Raw genomic sequence first — 27,993 nt, forward strand, 5'->3', positions numbered from 1 at the left:
CCTCTGCTCTCATCCTTCTAGACCTATCGGCTGCCTTCGATACTGTGAACCATCAGATCCTCCTCTCCACCCTCTCCGAGTTGGGCATCTCCGGCGCGGCCCACGCTTGGATTGCGTCCTACCTGACAGGTCGCTCCTACCAGGTGGCGTGGCGAGAATCTGTCTCCTCGCCACGCGCTCTCACCACTGGTGTCCCCCAGGGCTCTGTTCTAGGCCCTCTCCTATTCTCGCTATACACCAAGTCACTTGGCTCTGTCATAACCTCACATGGTCTCTCCTATCATTGCTATGCAGACGACACACAATTAATCTTCTCCTTTCCCCCTTCTGATGACCAGGTGGCGAACCGCATCTCTGCATGTTTGGCAGACATATCAGTGTGGATGACGGATCACCACCTCAAGCTGAACCTCGGTAAGACGGAGCTGCTCTTCCTCCCGGGGAAGGACTGCCCGTTCCATGATCTCGCCATCACGGTTGACAACTCCATTGTGTCCTCCTCCCAGAGCGCTAAGAACCTTGGCGTGATCCTGGACAACACCCTGTCGTTCTCAACCAACATCATGGCGGTGGCCCGTTCCTGTAGGTTCATGCTCTACAACATCCGCAGAGTACGACCCTGCCTCACACAGGAAGCGGCGCAGGTCCTAATCCAGGCACTTGTCATCTCCCGTCTGGATTACTGCAACTCGCTGTTGGCTGGGCTCCCTGCCTGTGCCATTAAACCCCTACAACTCATCCAGAACGCTGCAGCCCGTCTGGTGTTCAACCTTCCCAAGTTCTCTCACGTCACCCCGCTCCTCCGCTCTCTCCACTGGCTTCCAGTTGAAGCTCGCATCCGCTACAAGACCATGGTGCTTGCCTACGGAGCTGTGAGGGGAACGGCACCGCAGTACCTCCAGGCTCTGATCAGGCCCTACACCCAAACAAGGACACTGCGTTCATCCACCTCTGGCCTGCTCGCCTCCCTACCATTGAGGAAGTACAGTTCCCGCTCAGCCCAGTCAAAACTGTTCGCTGCTCTGGCCCCCAATGGTGGAACAAACTCCCTCACGATGCCAGGACAGCGGAGTCAATCACCACCTTCCGGAGACACCTGAAACCCCACCTCTTCAAGGAATACCTAGGATAGGATAAGTAATCCTTCTCACCACCCCCCTTAATGATTTAGATGCACCATTGTAAAGTGGCTGTTCCACTGGATGTCAGAAGGTGAATTCACCAATTTGTAAGTCGCTCTGGATAAGAGCGTCTGCTAAATGACTTAAATGTAAATGTAAAATGTAATCTCCAATCTAAAATCAAATCTAGAGTCGGCTTTCTATTTCGCAACAAAGCCTCCTTCACTTACTCCGCCAAACTTACCCTAGTAAAACTGACTATCCTACCGATCCTCGACTTTGGCGACGTCATCTACAAAATAGCTTCCAATACTCTACTCAGCAAACTGGATGCAGTTTATCACAGTGCCATCCGTTTTGTTACTAAAGCACCTTATACCACCCACCACTGCGACCTGTATGCTCTAGTCGGCTGGCCCTCGCTACATATTCATCGCCAGACCTTGCTCCAGGTCATCTACAAGTCCATGCTAGGTAAAGCTCTGCCTTATCTCAGTTAACTGTCACGATGGCAACACCCACCCGTAGCACGCACTACCAGCAGGTGTATCTCACTGATCATCCCTAAAGCCAACACCTCATTTGGCCGCCTTTCCTTCCAGTTCTCTGCTGCCTGTGACTGGAACGAATTGCAAAAATCACTGAAGTTGGAGACTTTTATCTCCCTCACCAACTTTAAACATCTGCTATCTGAGCAGCTAACCGATCGCTGCAGCTGTACATAGTCCATTGGTAAATAGCCCACCCAATTTACCTCCCTCATCCCCATACTGTTTTTACTTATTTACTTTTCTGCTCTTTTGCACACCAGTATCTCTACCTGCACATGACCATCTGATCATTTACCACTCCAGTGTTAATCTGCTAAACTGTAATTATTTGCCTACCTCCTCATGCCTTTTGCACACAATGTATATAGACTCTTTCTTTTTTTCTGCTGTGTTATTGACTTGTTTATTGTTTACTCCATGTGTAACTCTGTGTTGTTGTCTGTTCACACTGCTATGCTTTATCTTGGTCAGGTCGCAGTTGTAAATGAGAACTTGTTCTCAACTAGCCTACCTGGTTAAATAAAGGTTAAATAAAAAAAATAAACATCATGGGAAATCAAAAGAAATCAGCCAAGACCTCAGAAAGAACATTGTAGACCTCTACAAGTCTGGTTCATCCCTGGGAGCAATGTCCAAATACCTGAAGGCACATGTTGACCTGAATGCCGTGTTAAATTTGTTGCTCACAACTGTCCTGAATGCAGTGTTAAATTTGTTGCTGACAACTGACCTGAATGCAGTGTTAAATTTGTTGCTCACAACTGACCTGAATGCCGTGTTAAATGTGCTGCTCACTACAGACAGAAGCAACATGACAAGAACGGTTGCTATAGCTGCGTTTAGGCATAGTTTCCTTGTTCTGAGTCCGTTAAGTGTGTTTCTCATTCTGTTGGAGTTGACCTAGTATTTTATATTGAACCTACCTGACACATCCAGTTGTTCCTCAAAATGTGCAGTACAGAATTTGGCAAACCATAATGATCGCACAATCCAGCACAGTAGGTGGGGGCATGCACCTGAACCGTTTGTTTGCGGACCGCCATTATAATATAAAAGACAAAGAAGAAGAAATTGCACCATCTGTGCCAGAGCGAGAAGTGTGTAATTGCAGACCGCAATTAGGGTCGTTTTCTGTTATCGGCGTTTCTTGATATGAATTTACACCCATTGATACTCGCCATTAGTCCGTGGTCGTTTATTTCGCTCGGGAAAACCGTAGCGACGCCTAACCTTAACCCTATTCTCCTAACCACGATAGTTATCCTAACTTTTTTTTGTTAGTTAATTATCCTAACTTGCTATGTAAACTGTAGATATACATTTTTTTTCTATTGTATCATTGACTGTATGTTTGTTTATTCCATGTGTAACTCTGTGTTTGTGTCGAACTGCTTTGCTTTATCTTGGCCAGGTTACAGTTGAAAATGAGAACTTGTTCTCAACTGGCCTACCTGGTTAAATAAAGATGAAATAAAAACAAATAATCAGTGTCGAGAGAACATTAGTCTCATAACACCGGAACTGACCATTGGCAGGCACCAATGGTTATTTCCTGATATCAAGAAACGTCCCGAAGTGATCTCTGCGCACGCACCATATCGTCCAGAGCGAGTCGAATGGTTTCATTTCTGTACCTGTAAATGAAAGTGGGATTGGATTTTTACAATATGAGGTAACAGAATAATACATTTGTCTCATGTAGATTGGCTCAACGTGTTCCATGTAGTAAATGTACAGCGATGGTAACAGTAATTCGTTTCCTCCAACATCTTGCATGAGTTCATGAGTAACGTTAGTAGCTCATTTTCAGCTTAGCTTGTTAACGTTCGTTAGCTTCTTGCTAACCAATGAATTTGAACAGATTGCTTGTTTAACAAGCAAAACATATAAGTACACCAGTAAAGCTATTGCTTATGATTGTTCATACTCATACCGACACTTATACTCTAAGTTATAGTATCGCAAAGATATGAGAGACGTATGAATACCGCTAGCTCTAGCTAGCTATTTACCCAGCTAACAGTCATTAGCAAGTGAGCTAGCATAACAACAATACATCAAATCAAATTGTATTTGTCACATGCGCCGAATATAACCGGTGTAGACGTTACAGTGAAATGCGTACTTACAAGCCTTTAACCAACAATGCAGTTTTAAGAAAATACAAAAAAGCAAGAGATAAGAATAACAAATAATTAAAGAGCAGCCGTAAATAACAATAGTGGGGCTATATTCAGGGAGTACCGGTGTCGAGGTAATATGTACATGTCGGTATAGAGTTCTTAAAGTGACTACGCATAGATAATAACAGAGAGTAGCAGCAGCGTAGGGGTGGGCGGCAATGCAAATAGTCTGGGTAGCTATTTGATTACGGTAGCTGTTCAGGAGTAGCTTGGGGGGTAGAAGCTGGTTAGAAGCCTCTTTGACCTAGAATTGGCGCTCAGGTTTTGTTGTGCCCTCTTCATGATGTGCTTGGACCATGTTTGTTTGTTGGTGATGTGGACGCCAAGGAAGTTGAAGCTCTCAAACTGCTCCACTACAGCCCCGTCGATCAGAATGGGGGCGTGCTCGGTCCTCCTTTTCCTCTAGTCCACAATCATCTCCTTTGTCTTCATCACTTTGAGGTAGAGGTTGTTGTCCTTGCACCATATGGTCAGGTCTCTGACCTCCTCCCTATAGGCTGTCTCATTGTTGTCGGAGATTCAGGCCTACCACTGTTGTCATCAGCAAACTTAATGATGGTGTTTGAGTTGTGCCTGGCTGTGCAGTCATGAGTGAACAGGGAGTACAGGAGGACTCTGAGCACGCACCCCTGAGGGGCCCCCGTGTTGAGGATCAGCGTGGCGAATGTGTTGTTACCTACCCTTACCACCGGGGGCGGCCCGTCAGGAAGTCCAGGATCCAGTTGCAGAGGGAGGTGTTTAGTCCCAGGATCCTTAGCTTAGTGATGAGCATTGAGGGCGCTATGGTGTTGAACGCTGAGCTGTAGTCAATGAATAGCATTCTCACTTAGGTGTTCCCTTTGTCCAGGTGAGAAAGCGCAGTGTGGAGTGCAATAGAGATTGCATCATCTGTGGAGCTCTTGGTGCGGTATGCAAATTGGAGTGGGTCTAGGGTTTCTGGGATAATGGTTTTGATGTGAGCCATGACCAGCCTATTCAGAGCATTTCATGGCTACAGATGTGAGTGCTACGGGTCGGTAGTCATTTAGGCAGGTTACCTTTGTGTTCTTGGGCACAGAGACTATGGTGGTCTGCTTGAAACTAGAGGTCAACCGACTTTGATTTTTCAACACCGATACCGATTTTTTTTGGGGGGGGGCGGGGGGATGACCAAAAAAGCCGATACCAATTAATCTGCTGATTTTATTTTATTTATTATTTTTTAAATTATTATTATTATGATTATTTTTTAATATATTTATTTTATTTATTTGTAATAATGGCAATTACAAATGAACACTTATTTTAACTTAATATAATACATCAATAAAATCAATTTAGCCTAAAGTAAATAATGAAACATGTTCAATTTGGTTTAAATAATGCAAAAACAAAGTGTTGGAGAAGAAAGTAAAAGTGCAATATCTGCCATGTAAAAAAGCTAACGTTTCAGTTCCTTGCTCAGAACATGAACATATGAAAGCTGGGGGTTCCTTTTAACATGAGTCTTCAATATTCCCAGTTAAGAAGTTTTAGGTTGTTATTATAGGACTATTTCTCTCTATACCATTTGTAATTCATATACCTTTGACTTTTGGATGTTCTTATAGGCACTATAGTATTGCCAGCCTAATCTCGGGAGTTGATAGGCTTGAAGTCATAAACAGCGCAATGCTTGAAGTACAGCGACGAGTTTGAATGAATGCTTATGAGCCTGCTGCTGCCTACCACCGCTCAGACTGCTCTATCAAATATCAAATCATAGACTTAATTACAACAAAAAAGCACAGAAAAACTTGCCTTAGGTCATTAATATGGTCAAACTCGGAAACTATCATTTCGAAAACAAAACGTTTATTATTTTAGTGAAATGCGGAACTGTTCCGTATTTTATCAAAAGGGTGGCATCCATAAGTCTCAATATTCCTGTTACAATGCGCAACCTTCAAAGTTATGTCATAATTGTGTAAAATTCTGGCAAATTATTTATGGACTTTGTTTGGAAGAAATGGTCTTCACACAGTTTGCAATGAACCGGGTGGCCCAAAATGCTGCATATACCCTGACTTTGCTTGCACAGAACGCAAGAGAAGTGACACAATTTCCCTAGTTAATATTGCCTCCTAACATGAATTTATTTTAACGAAATATGCAGGTTTAAAAATATATACTTGTGTATTGATTTTAAGAAAAACATTAATGCCTATGGTTAGGTACATTGGTGCAATAACAGTGGGTTTTTTCTCCGCGAAGTGCTTGTTAAATCACCACCCGTTTGGCGAAGTAAGCTGTGATTCGATGATAAATTAACAGGCACCGACATGGATTATATGTAACACAGGACAAGCTAGTTAACCTAGTAATATCATCAACCATGTGTAGTTTACTAGTGATTATGTTAAGATTGATAGTTTTTTTTATAAGATAAGTTTTATGCTAGCTAGCAACTAAACTTGGCTCCTAGCTGCAGTTGCGTAACAAGTGGTCAGCCTGCCACGCAGACTCCTCATGGAGTGCAATGTAATCGGCGTCCAAATATACCGATTACCGATTTCAAGTTTTCATAACAATCGGCCATGCCGATTACTCGGCTGACCTCTAGTACGTACATACCCCAACCAGAAGCCATGGATTACAGGCAACATCCGCTCGTACTGCACCGGCTCCGATGTGGTGTACTCCTCAATGCCATCGGAAGAATCCTGAAACATATTCCAGTCTGTGCTAGCAAAACAGTCCTGTAGTTTAGCGTCTGCTTTCTGACCACTTTTTTTATAGACCGATTCACTTGTGCTTCCTGCTTTAATTTTTGCTTGTAAGCAGGAATCAGGAGGATCTAATTATGGTCAGATTTGCCAAATGGGGGGCGAGGGAGAGCTTTGTACCCGTCTCTGTGTGGAGTTAAGGTGGTCTAGAATTTTTTTTTCTCCCTCTGGTTGCAAATTTAACACGCTGATAGAAATGAGGTAAAACTGATTTGTTTCCCTGCATTAAAGTCCCTGGCCACTAGGAGCACCGCCTCTGGATGAGTGTTTTCCTGTTTGCCTTTGGAGGTATACAGCTCATTGAGTGCGGTTTTAGTGCCTGCATCGGTCTGAGGTGGTATGTAGACAGATGAATACAGATAAATTCATCAGCTAGCTTGTGTCACTTATTTGGTTGAAAACATAAGCATGGAACAGATGGCTACTTAGCTAGTTGCCAAATACTGATTAGCATAGCAATCGTCCCTAAGTTAGCCAAGTGTAATTAACATTGTTAGTTGTCTAGCATGCTATTTAGAATGTCAACATTGGCTACATTGTAGCACCTTCTACATGCCTGTTGTCCATAAACCCTGCTACAGGCACTAATTGCTCCATGTCCAAATGCAGGCAGTTAATATAATGTATACTAATACTATTATATTAGAATACCGATATCCAATATTTTCCTTGCCAAAAAAAACGAAACCGATAATCGATATTTACATTTTTTGCGGCCTTTTTAAGTATTCTCGTACTGTTAAATAGTTGACGCAGCGGTCTAAGGCACTGCATCTCAGTGCAAGAGGTGACACTACAGTCCCTGGTTCGAATACAGGCTGTATCACATCCGGCCGTTATTGGGTAAGTCGCTCTGGATAAGAGCGTCTGCTAAATGACTTAAATGTAAATGTAAATTGGGAGTCCCATAGGGTGGTGCACAATTGGCCCAGCGTCGTCCGTGTTTTTGCCGGGGGTAGGCCGTCATTGTAAATAAGAATATGTTCTTAACTGACTTGCCTAGTTCAATAAAGGTTACACACACAAACACACCACACTGACCAAAAAGGTATTTAGTTGGCATTTACATATGTCCCCATTACCAGTAAAACATCATCAAAACCTATTTCTTTCACGTACTTGCTGTGCTGTTTCATTGTTCAGTCGTTTCATTCTCAACCAGAATTTCTATGGAACGCCGTTTGGGTCTTTGCATGTCAAAAAAGAGGCGTCAAATAACACTATTTGACGTGTCAAATAAGCTTGTTGACCAAACAGGAACTGAATATGACTGCACGTCACATAGTAATTTAACGCTTTCATACATTTTTTTACGTAGTTATTAAACATTGATTACACCATCACTCGTATTTCATAACACTGTGATTCATCGATACGTATGCTATGATGCTGGTAAAGTTGTCTCGCGCACCTACAGTGCTGTTCATTTAAAAAAAAGCTAGCACATGGATGCAAACAATGTTCTTCCCCAAAACACAGCAAAACGACATCTGTTTCAGTAGCTATAGTTAGCTAGCTATGTAGCGCTAGTTGTCATCTAAAATAACCCTAATTTATAAGACAGTTCTTATTTGATTAATGGTGGTATGACCCATCTATCTGAAGCTAGCCACCATAAGGATTAGCCACAATAGTGGACTTTGCGGTTAGCCTTCAAAATACAAATGAATACAAACAGTAGAATTATGCCATAATTGAATAGATCATGCTAAATGAGGTTGGAATGTTGATATATAAAATCAACAAAAGACTCCACCGCCCTCAATGGCAAGGCTCTCCAGAGGGTGGTGCGGTCTGCACAACGCATCACCGGGGGCAAACTACCTGCCCTCCAGGACATCTACAGCACCCAATGTCACAAACTTGATGATCGAGTTGGAGGCGTGCATGGCCACAAAGTCACGGGTGAACAGGGAGTACTGGAGGGGGCTGAGCATTCACCCTTGTGGGGCCCCAGGACACAGCTAGGTATGCTGTCTGGGCCGGCAGTCTTGCGAGGGTTAACTCGTTTAAATGTCGTACTCATGTCGGCTATCGGAGAAGGAGAGCCCACAGTCCTTGGTAGCAGGCCGCATCGGTGGCACTGTATTATCCTCAAAGCGGACAAAGAAGGTGTTTAGCTTGTCTGGAAGCAGGACGTCACTGTCCGCGACGTGACTGCTTTTCCTTTTGTAGTCCGTGATTGTTTGTAGACTCTACCACGTACGTCTCGTGTCTGGGCCGTTGAATTGCGACTCCACTTTCTCTATACTGACATTTTGTTTGTTTCATTGCCTTGCGGAGGGAATGACTGCTCTGTAGTCCTCCATATTGTCTTTCAAGACGATTCAATTACGTATCTATACTGAACAAAAATATAAACTCAACAATTTTAAAAGTTTTTACTGAGTTTTTTTATTTTACCTTTATTTAACCAGGCAAGTCAGTTAAGAACACATTCTTATTTTCAATGACGGCCTGGGAACAGTGGGTTAACTGCATGTTCAGGGGCAGAACGACAGATTTGCCCCATATACTGTTCATATAAGGAAATCAGTCAATTAAAATACATCTATTAGGCCCTAGTCTATGGATTTCACATGACTGGGAATACAGATATGCATCTGTAGATATGCTGTTAAAAAAATATATATATTAAAAAAAACGAAAGTAGGGGCGTGGATCAGAAAAGCAGTCAATATCTGGTGTGATCACCATTTGGAGGAGAAATGCTCACTAACAGGGATGTAAACAAATTTGTGAACAACATTTTTGAGAAATAATCTTTGATGTTTGGAACATTTTTGCGATCATTATTTCAGCTCATGAAACACGGGACCAACACTTTACATGTTGAGTTTTATATTGTTGCTCAGTGTTGGGACATAGGGTTTTGATACTATACAGGAATGCTACGTTTTGGTTTGAAACAATTAGGTTTGATTTAATTAGTGAACAAAATGCACTAAACATTTGTTGCGTCAACATTCATGTTCCATTCTAAATTAAAATCTGCTGCTGATGTCGTTCAATAGCTGGGCCCGTCTGAGCTGGGCCCGTCTGAGCTGGGCCCGTCTGCGCTGGGCCCGTCTGCGCTGGGCCCGTCTGCGCTGGGCCCTTGTGTGAATGATGCATGTCTAAAGTGTATACTATGGTACCTGATCTGAGCCATAAAGGAGACTAGACATCTACCACCCCACTCCGATTAGAGCCATAATGGAGACGAGGCATCTACTACCAGATTCATTTTTTTTGTCCCCCTCCACTGGTTCTGAAATCACTATCACCCACTCATTAACTTTTTTTTTTAACAGATTAAGTGTTTCAGCTAGTAGTGTATCAATACTTATTATTTCCAAATGAGCTATGGCATAGCCAATGAATATATAGTACAACTTTGGATTTCACCCCCATCTCAAAATCAAATGGTTTTGCCCAAGCTTTTAGTCAGCTCATTTTGTCCTCCAGCGTTTGGCCATGCAGTGAACCTCGCAAAAAGTGCTTCCTCATTATGAAAATATCACTTTACCCTGTATTATCTAAAAATGACATTTCTATACACTGAACTAGTAAAACATATTGCTGATGGTGAACCTGAACAATCAACATAAAAATCAGCATTCAGCAGCTATAGCCAGATGAGTTGTGTCTCCGGTAGCTTACTTTTATTCTGGAAAAACACAATTTTCAACAACGTGTAGATAACTATAACCTAGCAAATTACACAGGTTGTCACTCAACTTATAAAGCCTAATATTGCCAGCTAAGCTGGGCACAGTGTGCATTTTGACAAGGCTACTCCCTAGGGTTGTTCTGCATGCTCAATGACTCTCAATGACTGACAACGCAGTTAAATGCTTAGTTTTGACACTGGAAGACAGACATGCATCAGTTGTCACAAAATGAGGTATTTTCGGGAAATGTAAGAAACATATGAACAACAACAACAAAGTGAATAGGTGATTCATAACGTTTGAATTGATTTTCTGACTGGTGCTAGATTTAGATCGGTTTATGGTCTGCGGACTGATGCAGTCTTATCTTAAACATTTGAATCTTAAACATTTGAATCAAGGACTGTTGTGTAATGGTTGTGTAATGGTGAATGTTACACCCCTACAATAGATGTCTTCTGTCCTTAAGAATAGTGACGAGGGGGCGGTGAAGCCTATGGCCACATTGTCTCAGGGAGTCTATTCAGCAGCAGAAAGCTCACCAGAGAAGCCACATAATCTGTCGAATGTGGGTGGAAATGTGCTTAGCGATGCTCTGTTTTATAGGCTGTGCCATATCAGTTTGACAGCGAGAGAGAGAGAGACAGAGAGAGAGACACCTCACACAGGAGCTCAATGGCGTCTCCAGTCTACAGCTCTCTACTCCCAACTGTGACATCATACATTTAGCCTCTTGTGAGAATTAGCTTGACCTCTTTTTCCACTGACTGGGGACATTTGGTTGGCTATAAATGTACAGGACAAGGCTAACCCCCCCTCCCCCTTCCTTCTAACAAGCTCTCTGAATTTTCTCCCCTTCATCTTGCCCCTCTTTCTCCCCTCCCAGGTCTGACTCCCTGTAGACTGTGATGGCTCCAGGCGACATGGTGCCGGAGCATGCCAAGCAGCATAAGCTCAAGCAGAAGAAGGAGAACCGTCAGAGCACCACTACCACCACCACCACCACCAGGCCCGATGGAGACTCTGAGCCTGACGGATCCTTTGTCTTTGAGGCCTATGAGGCATGGAAGGACTTCCACGACTCCCTGAGGCAGTTCTACGAAGTGGGGGAGCTCTGTGATGTCACACTGAAGGTAGGTCTGGACATAGACGTGAGGGACGGGCAGAGTGGGGTTTTCAAATCAAATCAAATCAAATGTATTTATATAGCCCTTTGTACATCAGCTGATATCTCAAAGTGCTGTACAGAAACCCAGCCTAAAACCCCAAACAGCAAGCAATGCAGGTGTAGAAGCACGGTGGTTAGGAAAAACCATATAGTTTTATAGTGTTCACAATGCTCAGTCACTAGCTCTTTGGCTACTAGCTATTTGTGAAATGGGTATGCCAAACAATGGGTAAAGCATAGAGATGCTATTAAATTACTAGAGGGGCTGAGCTGTCATTAACACTCAAAGTTCCAGAATGGAATGAAAATTGCAGCCATATTGGTCAGGAAGAAATCCAAACCAGTCTAATTAGAATTTGTATTAAAACATTTTTATTTTACCATTATTTAACTAGGCAAGTTAAGAGCAAATTCTTATTTTCAATTACGGCCTAGGAACTGTGGGTTAACTGCCTTGTTCAGGGGCAGAACGACAGATTTTTACCTCGTCAGCTCGGGCATTCGATCCAGCTTTCGGTTACTGGCCCAATGCTCTAACCACTAGGCTACCTGCTGCCCCAGCGGCACGTAGCCAATGGCAGTAGAGGCTTAATCCTGATTTGACTTATGCAGGAAAATAAAAGTAAGGCATGTGATATCATAAATTGTGTAATAATTATTGTCAACTTCAAATAGTCATGATTATAAATACAGTTTATTTGGGTTTTATACACTTTCTGTATAAATAGCCTGTAAAATATGTAAATGTCTACTTTTTTAGTTTTCTTGGAAAGCTGTGAGTACTATTATGATAAAATATTTGCATTTACAGCTGTCTTAAGTCCTATCATCAACTGACGTCAGCCAGTGTATGACTGTGGATTGACTGTATTTTTTTAATCGAATATTGCCATTTTAATAATTTATGGAATCATTCCTCTAAAAGTGTCTGGCTAACATACATACAGGGCAGAAAAATTATTCAAAATTCATTATTTTACACTATCTTATCAAAGCGCTGGCAAACCATGGTTGACCAACTCCCTGACCAAAATGGCTGCCCTTTATCCCATCATAAGAAGGTTCATGTCCATTCCGGTATTCTAATTCCTAATTCTATTTGTCTCCAAGGTAAAAACTTATGTCTGTTTTTGTGAAGTTTGGTGGGAACCAGTTAAGCCTATAATTATTTTTTATTTTTTTAAGACACAAATTAACCAACAAAACCTTTTATGTACTGAATAGTTCAGGGAATGAATAACGTGTGAGCTTGCATTAACTCTCTCTGTCTCTCTCTCTGTCTCTCTCTCTGTCTCTCTGTCTCTCTGTCTCTCTGCCTCTGTGTGTGTGTGTGTGTGTGTGTGTGTTCAGGTTGGCAGCAGGCTGATACCATGCCACAAGCTGGTGCTGGCTTGTGTCATCCCTTACTTCAGGGCCATGTTCCTGTCCGAGATGTCCGAGGCCAAACAGGACCTGATTGAGATCAAGGACTTTGACGGCGACGCCATCCACGACCTGGTGCGTTTCGCCTACTCCTCCCGTCTGACCCTGACAGTGGACAACGTACAGCCCCTCCTCTACGCAGCCTGTATACTGCAGGTAGAGCTGGTAGCCAGAGCCTGCTGTGAGTACATGAAGGCCCACTTCCACCCCTCCAACTGCCTGGCTGTCCGCACCTTTGCCGAGAGCCACAACCGCGTCGACCTGATGGACATGGCAGATCGCTACGCTTGCGAGCACTTCCGGGAAGTGGTGGACTGCGAGGACTTCCCGTGCGTGTCGCCTCCTCACCTGAGAACCCTGTTGTCCTCCAGTGATCTGAACATCCACTCTGAGACTCAGGTGTACACCGCTGCTGTCAAGTGGCTGAAGAATAACCCTCAACACCACGAGGCCTGGCTGCAGCAGATCATGACTCAGGTAGGTCTGAAAGACTGCGTTTTCACAGGCAGCCCAATTCTAATATTATTATTTTTTTCTCCACTAGTTGGTCTTTTGTCCAATTGCATTTAGATTTTTACACATCTGATTGGTCATAAGACCATGTAGTGAAGACCATCGAACTGCCTGTGTAAACGCAGTCTTGGCTGGTTGGGGAGCTTTGGTATTTTGTTTAATTTTTAATTTATGCTTGTATGTGCTGTGTGTAGTATGTTGGGTTTGTGGAACATTTTCCTCATCAATACTTGGTTGTAGGTGTGTGTGTAGTGTTTGACACTGTGTGTGTGTGTAGTGTTTGACACTGTGTGTGTGTGTAGTGTTTGACACTGTGTGTAGTGTTTGACACTGTGTGTGTGTAGTGTTTGACACTGTGTGTGTGTGTAGTGTTTGACACTGTGTGTGTGTGTAGTGTTTGACACTGTGTGTGTGTGTAGTGTTTGACACTGTGTGTGTGTGTGTGTAGTGTTTGACACTGTGTGTGTGTGTGTGTGTGTGTGTGTAGTGTTTGACACTGTGTGTGTGTGTGTGTAGTGTTTGACACTGTGTGTGTGTGTGTGTACTGTGTGTGTGTGTGTGTGTTTGACACTGTGTGTGTGTGTGTAGTGTTTGACACTGTGTGTGTGTGTAGTGTTTAACACTGTGTGTGTGTGTGTAGTGTTTAACACTGTGTGTGTGTGTGTAGTGTTTGACACTGTGTGTGTGTGTGTAGTGTTTGACACTGTGTGTGTAGTGTTTGACACTGTGTGTGTGTGTGTGTAGTGTTTGACACTGTCTGTGTGTAGTGTTTGACACTGTGTGTGTGTGGTGTTTGACACTGTGTGTGCAGTGTGTGGCTGTGTGCAGTGTGTGTGCTGTGTGCAGTGCTGTGTGTGTGGTGTGTTGACACTGTGTGCAGTGTGTGTGTGCAGTGTGTGTGTGTAGTGTTTGACACTGTGTGTGTGTGTGTGTGTGGTGTTTGACACTGTGTGTGTGTGGTGTTTGACACTGTGTGTGTGTGGTGTTTGACACTGTGTGTGTGTGGTGTTTGACACTGTGTGTGTGTGTGGTGTTTGACACTGTGTGCAGTGCAGTGTGTGTCGGCTGTGTGCAGTGCAGTGTGTGTCGGCTGTGTGTGTTGGCTGTGTGCAGTGTGTCGGCTGTGTGTGTTGGCTGTGTGCAGTGTGTCGGCTGTGTGCGGTGTGTGTTGACTGTGCTGTGTATCCATACCTCCTGTAGGTGCGTCTCCCCTTGCTCCCAGTAGACTTCCTGACGGCCACGGTTGCCAAAGAGGAGATGATCAGAGGGAACCTGAGCTGCAGAGATCTGCTGGATGAGGCCAGGAACTATCACCTGCACCTCAGCAACAAGGTGGTCCCGGACTTTGAGTATTCAGTAAGAACAACGCCTAGGAAACACACTGCAGGTAACAGACTGGCTGCTTGTCCAACTAATCGTCATTCAGCTATGTGATATAGTGTTGAGGACATTGCAGAACAATGATAAAGGAAAACAATCTTAATTTTATATATTTACGAGTCTGACAAATAACTAAACCCTAAATCGTTGATTGATTCCTCAGGGTGGATATTCATGTGTTGAGCTTGGCATTGCAGTGTGTGTGGTGTTTTTTAAAATATTGTTTAATACCTGCTCTGAAGTCATACCTTCTAACCCCTGACCTTTTGCCTCGTCTTCAGGTGTGTTGTTCTGTGTGGGTGGGCGGGGTGGTTCTGGTGACCCGTTCCGCAGCATCGAGTGCTACTCCATCAGCAAGAACAGCTGGTTCTTTGGACCTGAGATGAACAGTAGGAGACGACATGTTGGAGTCATCTCTGTAGGAGGTGAGAGATGGAGGGAGGGAGGGAGGGAGGGCGAGAGAGAGGTGGGGGGGTGGGGGATGGCGAGAGAGAGGTGGAAGATGGAGGGAGGGAGGGAGGGCGAGAGAGTGGTGGGGGGACGAGAGAGAGGTGGAAGATGGAGGGAGGGAGGGAGGGCGAGAGAGAGGTGGAAGATGGAGGGAGGGAGGGAGGGCGAGAGAGAGGTGGGGGGACGAGAGAGAGGTGGAAGATGGAGGGAGGGAGGGCGAGAGAGAGGTGGGGGGCGAGAGAGAGGTGGAAGATGGAGGGACGGAGGGAGGGAGGGCGAGAGAGAGAGATGGGGGGGGGGGCGAGAGAGAGGTGGAAGATGGAGGGGGGAGGGAGGGGGGCGAGAGAGAGGTGGGGGGGCGAGAGAGAGGTGGAAGATGGAGGGAGGGAGGGAGGTGGGGGGGGCGAGAGAGAGGTGGAGGGAGGGGGGGCGAGAGAGAGGTGGAAGATGGAGGGGGGAGGGAGGGGAGAGGAGGGGGGGGAGAGAGGTGGAAGATGGGGGGGAGAGGGGCGAGAGAGAGGTGGGGGGGGGGAGAGAGAGGTGGAAGATGGAGGGGGAGGGAGGGGGAGAGTGGGAGAGGAAGATGGAGGGGGGGGGGGCGAGAGAGAGGTGGAAGATGGAGGGGGAGGGGTGGGGGTGGGGGAGGGCGAGAGAGAGGTGGGGGCGAGAGAGAGGTGGAAGATGGAGGGAGGGAGGGCGAGAGAGAGGTGGGGGGGGCGAGAGAGAGGTGGAAGATGGAGGGGGGAGGGAGGGCGAGAGGTGGAGATGGGTGGAGGGGGGGGCGAGAGAGAGGTGGAAGATGGAGGGAGGGAGGGCGAGAGAGAGGTGAGAGATGGGATGGAGGGAGGGCGAGAGAGAGGTGGGAGATGGGATGGAGGGAGGGCGAGAGAGAGGTGGGAGATGGAGGGAGGGAGGGCGAGAGACGGGTGGAAGATGGGAGGGAGGGAGGGCGAGAGAGGTGGAAGATGGGATGGAGGGAGGGCGAGAGAGGTGGAAGATGGGATGGAGGGAGGGCGAGAGAGAGGTGAGAGATGGGATGGAGGGAGGGAGGGTGAGAGAGAGGTGGAAGATGGGATGGAGGGAGGGAGGGCGAGAGAGAGGTGGAAGATGGGATGGAGGGAGGGCGAGAGAGAGGTGAGATGGCGCTCCTGTCAATGTGGGATAAGGACACGCCTCTGATTACTCATAGAACCTGGCCCAGGATACCTGGCCTAGGATACCTGGCCTAGGATACCTGGCCTGCGCTCAAATGTAGGCTTAAAGATCACCTGATTTATACATCTGCCCACTTGGGGATCTGATACTGTTTCTGATTGGCTTAACTTAACCATCACTGTTGAGCTTCTCAAAGTAATTTTTTCTTCACCTCCAACAGCAAGTAAACAAAGTCCGTCTTTCTCAATGGATGTAAAAACCATGTTGTGGAACTATTGTCAATTTGAAAAATCTTTCCAGCTCTCTCCATATTGATAACCACTTGGCATGAAAGGGGAAAAAATGTCATGCTCTGATTTGGTGAAAACGTCATAAAATAGGCCTACCTGATTACTTCTTATCCCTTGTGCAAATAGCCCACAGCTGTGTCTGTCTGTCTGGACATCACTTTTGCAGGAAACTCTGAGGGAAGGGAATGTTGCAAGTTTTCTGGCACTGGGCCAGACTAAGTTAATAGTTGATACAATGTTTCAAGTTCCTTGTAGACAGGCCATGTGTAGCCAATGTGATTTCTAGGATATTTTTTTTCTTTCTGGATATTTTCAACCTGCAGGCTGCAATGTTTTTATTTTGATGGCTTTATGTTGGCTATTTTACGTAATGGCAATAGAAGTTACTTTTAGATTTGTATTATTTTCATAAAATTTTGATTCACCACATAACATTTAATTTTGAGATATGAAGACTTTTTATTATAAATTAAATGAAACTGATCCATGAAAATGTGCATTTGAAAATCATAACGGGCACTCAGGTCAGTAAAATCGGTAGGATAACTTGGCACTCCACATGGAAAAATGTTACCGACCGCGGGTGTAGCTTATTACCAGCAAATTCAGGAGCGTAATGGCTGCTACGAAGGCCTGCAGCAACGGGAGGAGGGTCTGGATGGAACAGGTTGTCTTCTTCTGGTTAGACTATTTTGATCTGTAAGGCCATATTGATCTCTGGCTCCCTCTTTAGACATTTGTGTCTTCCTTTTTAATCACGGTGCTTAAAGCATCAGACAAGCTCAGTAGCCTACATATAGTTGATTTTATTCAAACATTTAGATTTTATTCAACACCTACAGTGGGGCAAAAAAGTATTTAGTCAGCCACCAATTGTGCAAGTTCTCCCACTTAAAAAGATGAGATGCCTGTAATTTTCATCATAGGTACACTTCAACTATGACAGACAAAATGAGAAAAAAAATCCAGAAAATCACATTGTAGGATTTTTAATGAATTTATTTGCAAATTATGGTGGAAAATAAGTATTTGGTCAATAACAAAAGTTTATCTCAATACTTTGTTATATACCCTTTGTTGGCAATGACAGAGGTCAAACGTTTTCTGTAAGTCTTCACAAGGTTTTCACACACTGTTGCTGGTATTTTGGCCCATTCCTCCATGCAGATCTCCTCTAGAGCAGTGATGTTTTGGGGCTGCTGCTGGGCAACACGGACTTTCAACTCCCTCCAAAGATTTTCTATGGGGTTTAGATCTGGAGACTGGCCAGGCCACTCCAGGACCTTGACATGCTTCTTACGAAGCCACTCCTTCGTTGCCCGGGTGGTGTGTTTGGGATCATTGTCATGCTGAAAGACCCAGCCACGTTTCATCTTCAATGCCCTTGCTGATGGAAGGAGGTTTTCACTCAAAATCTCACGATACATGGCCCCATTCATTCTTTTCTGTACACGGATCAGTCGTCCTGGTCCCTTTGCAGAAAAACAGCCCCAAAGCATGATGTTTCCATGCTTCACAGTAGGTATGGTGTTCTTTGGATGCAACTCAGCATTCTTTGTCCTCCAAACACGACGAGTTGAGTTTTTACCAAAAAGTTATATTTTGATATCATCTGACCATATGACATTCTCCCAATCTTCTTCTGGATCATCCAAATGCTCTCTAGCAAACTTCAGATGGGCCTGGACATGTACTGGTTTAAGAAGGGGGACACATCTGGCACTGCAGGATTTGAGTCCCTGGCGGCGTAGTGTGTTACTGAATAAAGGCTTTGTTACTTTGGTCCCAGCTCTCTACAGGTCATTCACTAGGTCCCCCCGTGTGGTTCTGGAATTTTTGCTCACCGTTCTTGTGATCATTTTGACCCCACGGGGTGAGATCTTGCGTGGAGCCCCAGATCGAGGGAGATTATCAGTATGTCTTCCATTTCGTAATAATTGCTCCCACAGTTGATTCATTCAAACCAAGCTGCTTACCTATTGCAGATTCAGTCTTCCCAGCCTGGTGCAGGTCTACAATTTTGTTTCTGGTGTCCTTTGACAGCTCTTTGGTCTTGGCCATAGTGGAGTTTGGAGTGCGACTGTTTGAGGTTGTGGACAGGTGTCTTTTCTTTTTTTCTTCTCATTTTGTCTGTCATAGTTGAAGTGGACCTATGATGAAAATTACAGGCCTTATCTTTTTAAGTGGGAGAACTTGCACAATTGGTGGCTGACTAAATACTTTTTTCCCCCACTGTATATATGGAAAAATACACGTTTTAAAATGTCGACCAATCATTTGGAACAGATGACTTGGTCTACAAAGAATTTTTTGTTTCGGGACAGCCCTTGTCGTGGACAGCCCTAGTATAGTGCGTATATTATCATGTGTAAATGCATTTGTCTCTTCAGTCACGCTGTTCCATAAGGTGTATTTCTATCTTTTTTTTTAAATCAGATTTTTCTGCTTGGTTGAGTTACTTGATGTGGAATAGAGCTCTGTGTAGTCATGGCTCTATGTACTACTGTGTGCCTCCCATAGTTTGTTCTGACCTTGGTAACTGTGAAGAAACCTTTTGGGCATGTCTTGTGGGGTATGCATGGGTGTCTGAGCGGTGTGCTAGTAGTTTAAACAGACAGCTTGGTGCATTCAACATGTCAATACTTCTTACAGTAGTGATGAAGTCAATCCTCTACTTTGAGATGGAAGAGATTGACATTCATGTTAGCTCTCCATGTACATTTAAGGGTCAGATGTGCTGCCCTGTTCAGGGCTAATATTAATTTGACTAATTCCCTCTTTGTGGCACCTGACCACGCGGCTGAACAGTAGTCCAGGTGTGACAAACCTAGGGCCTGTATGACCTGCCTTGTTGATAGTGTTGTTAAGAAGGCAGAGCAGCACTTTATTACAGACAGACTTCTCCCCATCTTAGCTACTGTTGTATCAATATGTTTTGACCATAATAGTTTACAATCCAGGGTTACTCCAAGCAGTTTAGTCTCCTCAACTTGTTCAATTTCTACATTATTCATTACAAGATTTAGTTGAGGTTTAGGGAATGATTTGTCCCAAAATGCAATGCTTTTAGTTTTAGAAATATATTTAGGACTAACTTATTTCTTGCCACCCATTCTGCAACTGACTGCAGCTCTTTGTTAAGCGTTACAGTGATTACTGTCGCTGTGGAAGCTGACGTGTATAGTGTTAAGTCATCAGCATGCGTAGACACACTGGCATTACTCAGAGCCAGTGCCAGGTCATGAGTAAAGATTGAAAAGGGGCCTAGACAACTGCCCTGGGGAACGCCTGACTCTACCTGGATTATGTTGGAGAGGCTTCCATTTAAAGAACACCCTATGTGTTCTGTTAGATGGGTAACTCTCAATCCACAATATAGCAGGGGATGTAAAGTCACAACACAGGTTTTTCAAGCGGCAGATTATGATCGATCATTTCAAAAGCTCCACTGAAGTCTTAACAAAACAGCTCCCACAATGTTTTTATTATCAAATTCTCTGTCTATCATCAGTCATTTGTGTAAGTGCCGTACATGTTGAATGCCCATCCCTATAAGCATGCAGAAAATCTGTAGCATTTTTTTTTCTTCTGTGAAATAGCATTGTATCTAGTCTAACAATTATTTTCCAAAAGTTTACTAAGTGTTTGTAATGGGCTGATTTGGTCAGCTGTTAGAGCCAGTAAAGGGTGCTTTGCTATTTTTGGGTAGACTAATGAGTTTCCTGTAGGCTTAGATTGAAGAGATAGCAGACAATATTGCCACTCCTATTTTGCTATCATCCTCAGTAATTTTCCATCCAAGTTGTCAGACCCAGGTGACTTGTCATTGTTTATAGACAACAATACGTTTTTCACCTCTTCCGCACTCACTTTACGGAAGCCAATCTTGCTAATAAAAAAATAAATGAAGTAGTTGGCAATATTAGTGTGTTTTGTGATGAGTTAGCCATCTGATTCAATGAATGATGGACACCTAAAATGCCTAAAATGTCATTTTAAGGAGCTCCAAAGCTTTTTACTAATAATTTTTTAATATAATTTCTCTGTTTCATAGCACAGTTTCTTCTTTTTGTGCAGTTTAGTCTCATGATTTCTCAATTTACAGTATGTTTGCCAAGTGACTGTGTGTAGAATGTGTAGAATTGCAGAAAAAGTGCTTTAAAGTAATTGTCCAGTGTTTCCAGATTTCTATGAAATATGACCTATAATTACTTACAATATGAGTGAAATAGTTTTCCTGACAAAAAATGTTAATTAATTATGTTAAAAATAGGCTTTTCTGTGTTTGAATGGTGTGTGTGTGTGTGTGTGTGTGCGTACCCCAACAACAGAATGGTGTGGGCGTATACCGTCATAAAACATATGAGTACGAGTAGACTGCTGATTGGCCAGCTCATCCTCCTCAGGAATATGACATCATACTCAATGAGGAAATAGCACTGATTTTTTTTATTTTTTTAGACTATTTTTTTTCTTCTCTAATTTATGCTTTGGCCACAAATACAAGTATAAAATGAGTCCACAACATGATTTGGGTATGAGCTGGCGGAATAACTTTTTAAGTGATATTTTCACTGGACAGTTACTTCTAAAACTGCACATTTTTCTCTCCGCACCCATGGCAAAATGTGTAGAATTAAAACTGTAAAAAAGTTGTGATGTTGACCACATTTAGTATATGTCAGGTTGTGAGTTGTCTATGGTCTCGTAGTCCTAACGTTGCTCTGGTGTCCTCAGGTAAAGTGTATGCAGTAGGGGGGCATGATGGTAGTGAACACCTGGGCAACATGGAGATGTTTGATCCACTCACTAACAAGTGGATGATGAAGGCTTCCATGAACACTAAGAGGTATGTCATGTCTGGGCGGAGGAAGGCAATTCTCTAATATGAGTTTTGTTTTAGAAATGTTGTTTTTCAGCTGACCATAAAGATCCCTAATTATAATCACTGATATACTGCCCTATTGTCAATGCTGTCTTGTATGTGTGTAGAAGGGGCATAGCTCTGGCAGCTCTGGGAGGTCCTATCTATGCTATCGGAGGCCTAGATGACAACTCATGCTTCAACGACGTGGAGAGATACGATATCGAGAGCGACCGCTGGACTGCTGTGGCGTCCATGAACACACCCAGAGGAGGGGTGGGCTCTGTGGCCTTAGGGGTAAGAACAGCGGAACAGCATGGATACATGGTTGCACTGAACATACAGTATTATACAGAGCCTGTGGCCTTAGGGGTAAGAACAGCGGAACAGCATGGATACATGGTTGCACTGAACATACAGTATTATACAGAGCCTGTGGCCTTAGGGGTAAGAACAGCGGAACAGCATGGATACATGGTTGCACTGAACATACAGTATTATACAGAGCCTGTGGCCTTAGGGGTAAGAACAGCAGAACAGCATGGATACATGGTTGCACTGAACATACAGTATTATACAGAGCCTGTGGCCTTAGGGGTAAGAACAGCAGAACAGCATGGATACATGGTTGCACTGAACATACAGTATTATACAGAGCCTGTGGCCTTAGGGGTAAGAACAGCGGAACAGCATGGATACATGGTTGCACTGAACATACAGTATTATACAGAGCCTGTGGCCTTAGGGGTAAGAACAGCAGAACAGCATGGATACATGGTTGCACTGAACATACAGTATTATACAGAGCCTGTGGCCTTAGGGGTAAGAACAGAGGAACAGCATGGATACATGGTTGCACTGAACATACAGTATTATACAGAGCCTGTGGCCTTAGGGGTAAGAACAGCAGAACAGCATGGATACATGGTTGCACTGAACATACAGTATTATACAGAGCCTGTGGCCTTAGGGGTAAGAACAGCGGAACAGTATGGATACATGGTTGCACTGAACATACAGTATTATACAGAGCCTGTGGCCTTAGGGGTAAGAACAGCGGAACAGCATGGATACATGGTTGCACTGAACATACAGTATTATACAGAGCCTTCTAAAAGTATTCACACCCCTTGAATTTTTCCACATTTCTGTGTGTTATAGCCTGAATTTGAGATGTGTCACAGGCCTGCACACAATACCCATGTCAAAGTGGATTTATGGTTTGAGATTCTTTTTCTCTCCAAATTTAATTTAAAAAAAATAATTAAAGTTTTGAAAGTATTGAGTCAATAAGTATTCAAACCCTTTTGTTATGGCAAGCCTAGATACGTTCAGGAGTAAACATTTGCTTAACAAGTCACATAATAAGTTGCATAGACTCACTCTGGGAATCTCACTGGGACCAGGGAGGTTTAACCCCCCCTCCCCCGCAAGGACCAGGGAGGTTTAACCCCCCCTCCCCCGCAAGGACCAGGGAGGTTTTCCAATGTCTCTCAAAGAAGGGCACTGTATTGATAGACATTAAAACAGTTTAGAGTTTAATGGCTGTGAATGAATAAACTTAATTTTAACACTCAACGGGTGACATTACCCTCCCCACAGAAGATTATTTTACAACCATTTATACCATTCAGTAAAGAGATTTTATTCCCTGTGCTGTTTGTGTGATTGAAGTCCGACCATGTCCGTGGACTATAATATATAATCAGACCTTTCCTTGTCGGTAATAGGAACACACCTCAAATGTTGTTCTTCTTGAATGGCTGAGCCTCTTTCATATCGGCTTAGTTCCAACACTTAAAAAAGAGTAGCAGCAGCTAATTCACTCCACTTCAAGCACTGAGAATCACTTGTCTTAACCCCCCCCTGTCCTCTCCTGTCAGAGTCATGTGTACGCTGTGGGAGGTAACGACGGTGTGGCCTCTCTATCCAGTGTGGAGAGGTTTGACCCCCACCTCAACAAGTGGACAGAGGTCAGGGAGATGGGCCAGAGACGAGCAGGAAACGGAGTCAGTGAGCTGAACGGGTGCCTCTATGTCGTGGGTGAGAACACAGCACAGTACTACTGAATTGACATGCTAATAATTTACAACAGTGTTTCCCAAACCAGGTCCTGGGGACCCAAAGGGGGGCACACATGTTATTGTTTTTTGCTCTAGCACTACACAGCTGATTCAAATCATCAAAGCTTAATGATGAGTTGATTATTTGAATCGGCTGTGTAGTGCTGGGGCCAAACCCAAAACGTGCACTCCTTGGGGTCCCCGGAACCTGGTTTGGGAAACACCGATTTTGAAGATGTGAATGACTTACAGTAACCACATATCACTGTCACGTTGTATTTCCTATCAGTGTTTACCACCCGTTCTACTGGCTGCTATTTAACATGGGTCACATGCTTCTCACACACAAGGGGTTGGCTTGTAAACATGAGACAGAAAAGAGAAAAGTTCATGTTTTGTCAAGTTGGTTACTGATTTAAAAAGTGATCTATAAGGGTGGGGTGATGTTATCGGCTGAATTTGTAGAGTCTTTTTCGCAGCTCTGGCCGGACTCTTAGCTGATCCCAGTTGAAATGAGTCAGCATGGCTGTGTTTGTGGAGGAGGTTAAAGCTACTGATTATCTCAGTCTACCATAAGCATTGACCTTGCTGGGCAGACGAGTGGATCTTTATTGCCTGCTGCTTCACTGACCGGGTTATGCTATCACATCTTGTACTGATTGAGCCGTTATCCTACAGTATGTACACAACTAACTTTATTCGGGACACGACGTGTACAAGCCTTCAACTCTGAAATTGCTCATTCATAGTTTGTTAGTCAGGGCTCCTCCGAGGTGTTACTGAACCCCCCCCCCCATCTTCCGTCAGGCGGTTTTGATGACAACTCCCCGCTGAGTTCTGTGGAACGTTTGGACCCCCGTCTGTGCCGCTGGAACTACGTCTCTGAGCTGACCACGCCCCGAGGCGGAGTGGGCGTGGCCACGGTCATGGGTCGAGTGTTCGCAGTCGGTGGTCACAACGGCAACATTTATCTTAACACGGTGGAGGCCTTCGACCCCCGTATGAACAGGTGAGAGAGAGCAGGGTTACTGTCCAGGTTCAAGGAAGAGGTTGTAAGTTGTTGTTTTTTAAAAGCACACCAAAGTATTTCACCCAGGTCTGGTATACTCAAGGCTCTAGCACAGATGAGCAACTGTTTTCTACTTAAAGAGGGTCTAATCATTTTTTAGTTTTTAGGTCTGGTGCGTTACACTTTTTATCACACTACATACATACTGACAGTGTGTTCCTCAGATGGGAGCTGGTGGGGTCTGTCTCTCACTGCCGGGCAGGAGCAGGAGTGGCTGTCTGTTCCACTCACATCAGCCAGATCAGAGACGTGGGCCAGGGCTCCAGCAACGTGGTCGACTGCATGTGACCGCTGTCTGACCACAGACTGACCCGGAAAACTGCACAAGATCAGACGTGCACAGAACAGCACCCATCCCACGCACAGCCACAAGCACTCAATCACACTGCACCGGACACTGACTAGGAGCAGCTGTCCTTAAAGCAGCACTTCCCTTTAGCACTGAGTGTAATGTAACCAGTCTCACTATGTTAGGTGGTGTGCGTTGTTATTGTTCAGCTGAAGACACTTCTCTGACTGAACCTTTATCAGTGGAGAACTGATCTATAAACAATCCATATATTTTCTCTTTTTGTGACGTTTGCAGATGCAATTCAGTGATTGGTGTATTTTGAAACAAATTATAGATTTTCTTTGCGTTTTGACTGCTTTGGAACATTATCGAAGGAAAATAGCTGACTGATCGTTGCGCTTTAGATGTCTCATTAGACAGGCCTTGCATATCAACTTGTATATTTTTAAGAGCGACCGGTTAGTACCTATGTTCTGTCAGAACTCACTCTCACAATCATCACTGTCTGAACTGGTTAATTACCTATGCTCTGTCAGAACTCTCACTCTCACAATCGTCACTGTCTGAACCGGTTAATTACCTATGCTCTGTCAGAACTCACTCTCACAATCAACACTGTCTGAACTGAGAGATCTTCCTAGGGTTCCCAGCAGTCTCTCACCATATACAACAATATGAGAGAGAGCACTGTGAAGTATGGACAGTATCTGGAGGCTGGAAAGCTGTGAAGTAAAGACTGAACAGAACAGTGTTTGTGATAAAAAAATAGAGGATTTCAGGGCTTTCATTCTAATCTATCCGCTGTAGACTCCGTGATGCTGAAACCGCTTTCGTGTTAGCATTAGCTAGCTGTAGCCTGTATTTGCGTTTTGTACAATCATTCAGACTGATTCTAATTGAGATAGTTTAATCTATGGCGGTCTTTGGCAGAGTTGGACTAAATTGTGAAGCAATAAGAGGTTGATGCATATCTCTGTTACCAGACTGAACGTGTGCGGTTTTGAAATGACTGGGGGACTAGTGATAACTCTCAGGACAGACAGTCTAGGGTCTTAGCAGAATGCTAACCCTCATACGCTCTGTGTTCTACTCAAAGATGGCTGCCAGTAAACAAGTATGCTTTCAGACATGTGAAGAGATGGATCCTCTATCTGCCAAATGATTCCGATTTTATATTTTTATATTTGGAAGTTTTTATGAAATCAGTGCTCATCTTTGGTGTTGTTCTCTACTGTCTTGTCTTGGACTTGTTGTTGTGCACTATCTTCCTAGAGTTGTCAGGGGTTTCACTATATTTTGTCCTATGGAAATGTTTATGCTATTTTCAACATGTTTTGACAGTTTTTTTTTTTTTTTTGAGGCCTTGTGTTTGAAGAATTTTTCTCAACCTTATTTTGTTGTGGTGACTCCTGGTCAATTCAAGGCCTTTCAGGTAATTCTGGATTTGATTGTAAGACTGTTGTTGGTCAACAGATTGACCCAATACTTTGATTTAGAAATACACACGTTTGAAGAGATGATATGCATTAGGAAAACATGCTCTTTCCATGACAGACTGACCAGGTGAATCCAGGTTAAAGCTATGATCCCTTATTGATGTCACTTGTTAAATCCACTTCAAATCAGTGTAGATGAAGAGGAGGAGACACGTTAAAGAAAATTTTTTGAGACATAGATTGTGTATGGGTGCCATTCAGAGGGTGAATGGGCAAGACAAAAGATTTAATGGGGCAAGCCGAAAGTGCCTCTGAACGGGGTATGGTAGTAGGTGCCAGGTGCACCGGTTTGAGTGTGTCAAGAACTGCAAAGCTGCTGGGTTTTTCATGCTCAACAGTTTCCCGTGTGTATCAAGCATGGCCCATCACCCAAAGGACATCCAGCCAACTTGACACAACTTTAGGAAGCACTGGAGTCAACATGGGCCAGCATCCCTGTGGAACGCTTTGGACACCTTGTAGAGTACATGCCCCAATGAATTGAGGCCGTTCTGATGGTCCTTAATGTTCTGTACACTCCATTATATGCATAATTTCTCTTGTTCCCTCCATTAAGGGAATATTGAATTGTTGCACCATTGGTTTGTTGTATTCTACAATAGAACTGTATTACCTCTGGTGTGTCATACTGTACACCAGGGGTGTGTACTGACTTGCCAACCGTAATATAGAACGTGTAAGTTCATGCTTTTGTAAATGTGTTGCTATTGGTTCAGATTAAATGCTGTGTCTTGCATTGTATTTTTGCTAAAATCTTCATTTTGTTGATGTTACTATAATAAATTTGTCATTATCCATGATATGGCTCCAGTATGTCATTATTTGTTTTACTCGTTTGGATTGCATATTCAAGTTAACATGTTCTTATGGTCTGTATCAGCAGTGGCGTAAAAGTACTTGAAAGTACTACTAAGTAGTTTTTTTGGGTATCTATACTATACTACTTTTACTCCATTACATTCCTAAAGAAAATTATGTACTTATTACTCCATACATTTTCACTGGCACCCAAAAGTACTCATTACATTTTGAAATCTTAGCAGGGCAGAAAAATTGTGTGATTTATTTATTTTAATTTTATTTCACCTTTATTTAACCAGGTAGGCCAGTTGAGAAGAAGTTCTCATTTACAACTGCGACCTGGCCAAGATAAAGCAAAGCAGTGCGAATCAAACGTACAGTCAATAACACAAAAGGAAAAATAGAAAAATCTATGTTCAGTGTGTGCAAATGTAGGGAGGTAGATGACAAATAGGCAAAAGAGGCAAATTTATTACAATTTAGCATTAATACTAGAGTGATGTGCAGATGATGTTCAAGTAGAGATACTGGGGTGCAAAAGAGCAAGAGGGTAAGTAATACTATGGGGATGAGGTAGTTGGGTGTGCTATTTACATATTGGCTGTGTACAGACAGGTACAGTGATCTGTAAGCTGCTCTGACAGCTGATGCTTAAAGTTAGAGGGGGAGATTTTAGACTCCAGCTTCAGAGATTTTTGCAATTCGTTCCAGTCATTTGGCAGCAGAGAACTGGAAGGAAAGGCGGCCAAAGGAACTGTTGGCTTTGGGGATGACTAGT

At 43.8% G+C, this 27,993-nt stretch overlaps 1 protein-coding gene across 2 annotated transcripts; it reads left to right on the forward strand.

The window, feature by feature from the left end:
• Positions 1–3,237: 3,237 nt before the first annotated feature.
• On the forward strand, positions 3,238–27,214 carry LOC135548074 (kelch-like protein 8). Of its 2 annotated transcripts, none has more exons than XM_064977312.1 (10): positions 3,238–3,344; positions 11,139–11,385; positions 12,771–13,319; positions 14,556–14,742; positions 15,017–15,160; positions 21,368–21,479; positions 21,623–21,791; positions 23,378–23,537; positions 24,365–24,566; positions 24,779–27,214. In XM_064977312.1, the coding sequence occupies exons 2-10, from the start codon at positions 11,161–11,163 to the stop codon at positions 24,912–24,914; spliced, it is 1,884 nt and encodes a 627-aa protein (XP_064833384.1). In that variant the 5' UTR covers positions 3,238–3,344; positions 11,139–11,160; the 3' UTR covers positions 24,915–27,214. The 2 variants fall into 2 exon arrangements, with proteins under 2 accessions (XP_064833384.1, XP_064833385.1); XM_064977313.1 differs by having other exon boundaries at positions 24,791–27,214.
• The last annotated feature ends 779 nt before the right edge of the window (positions 27,215–27,993 follow it).

Source organism: Oncorhynchus masou, chromosome 11 (genome assembly GCF_036934945.1).
Source record: "Oncorhynchus masou masou isolate Uvic2021 chromosome 11, UVic_Omas_1.1, whole genome shotgun sequence".
In the NCBI taxonomy this organism is placed as follows: Eukaryota; Metazoa; Chordata; class Actinopteri; order Salmoniformes; family Salmonidae; genus Oncorhynchus; species Oncorhynchus masou.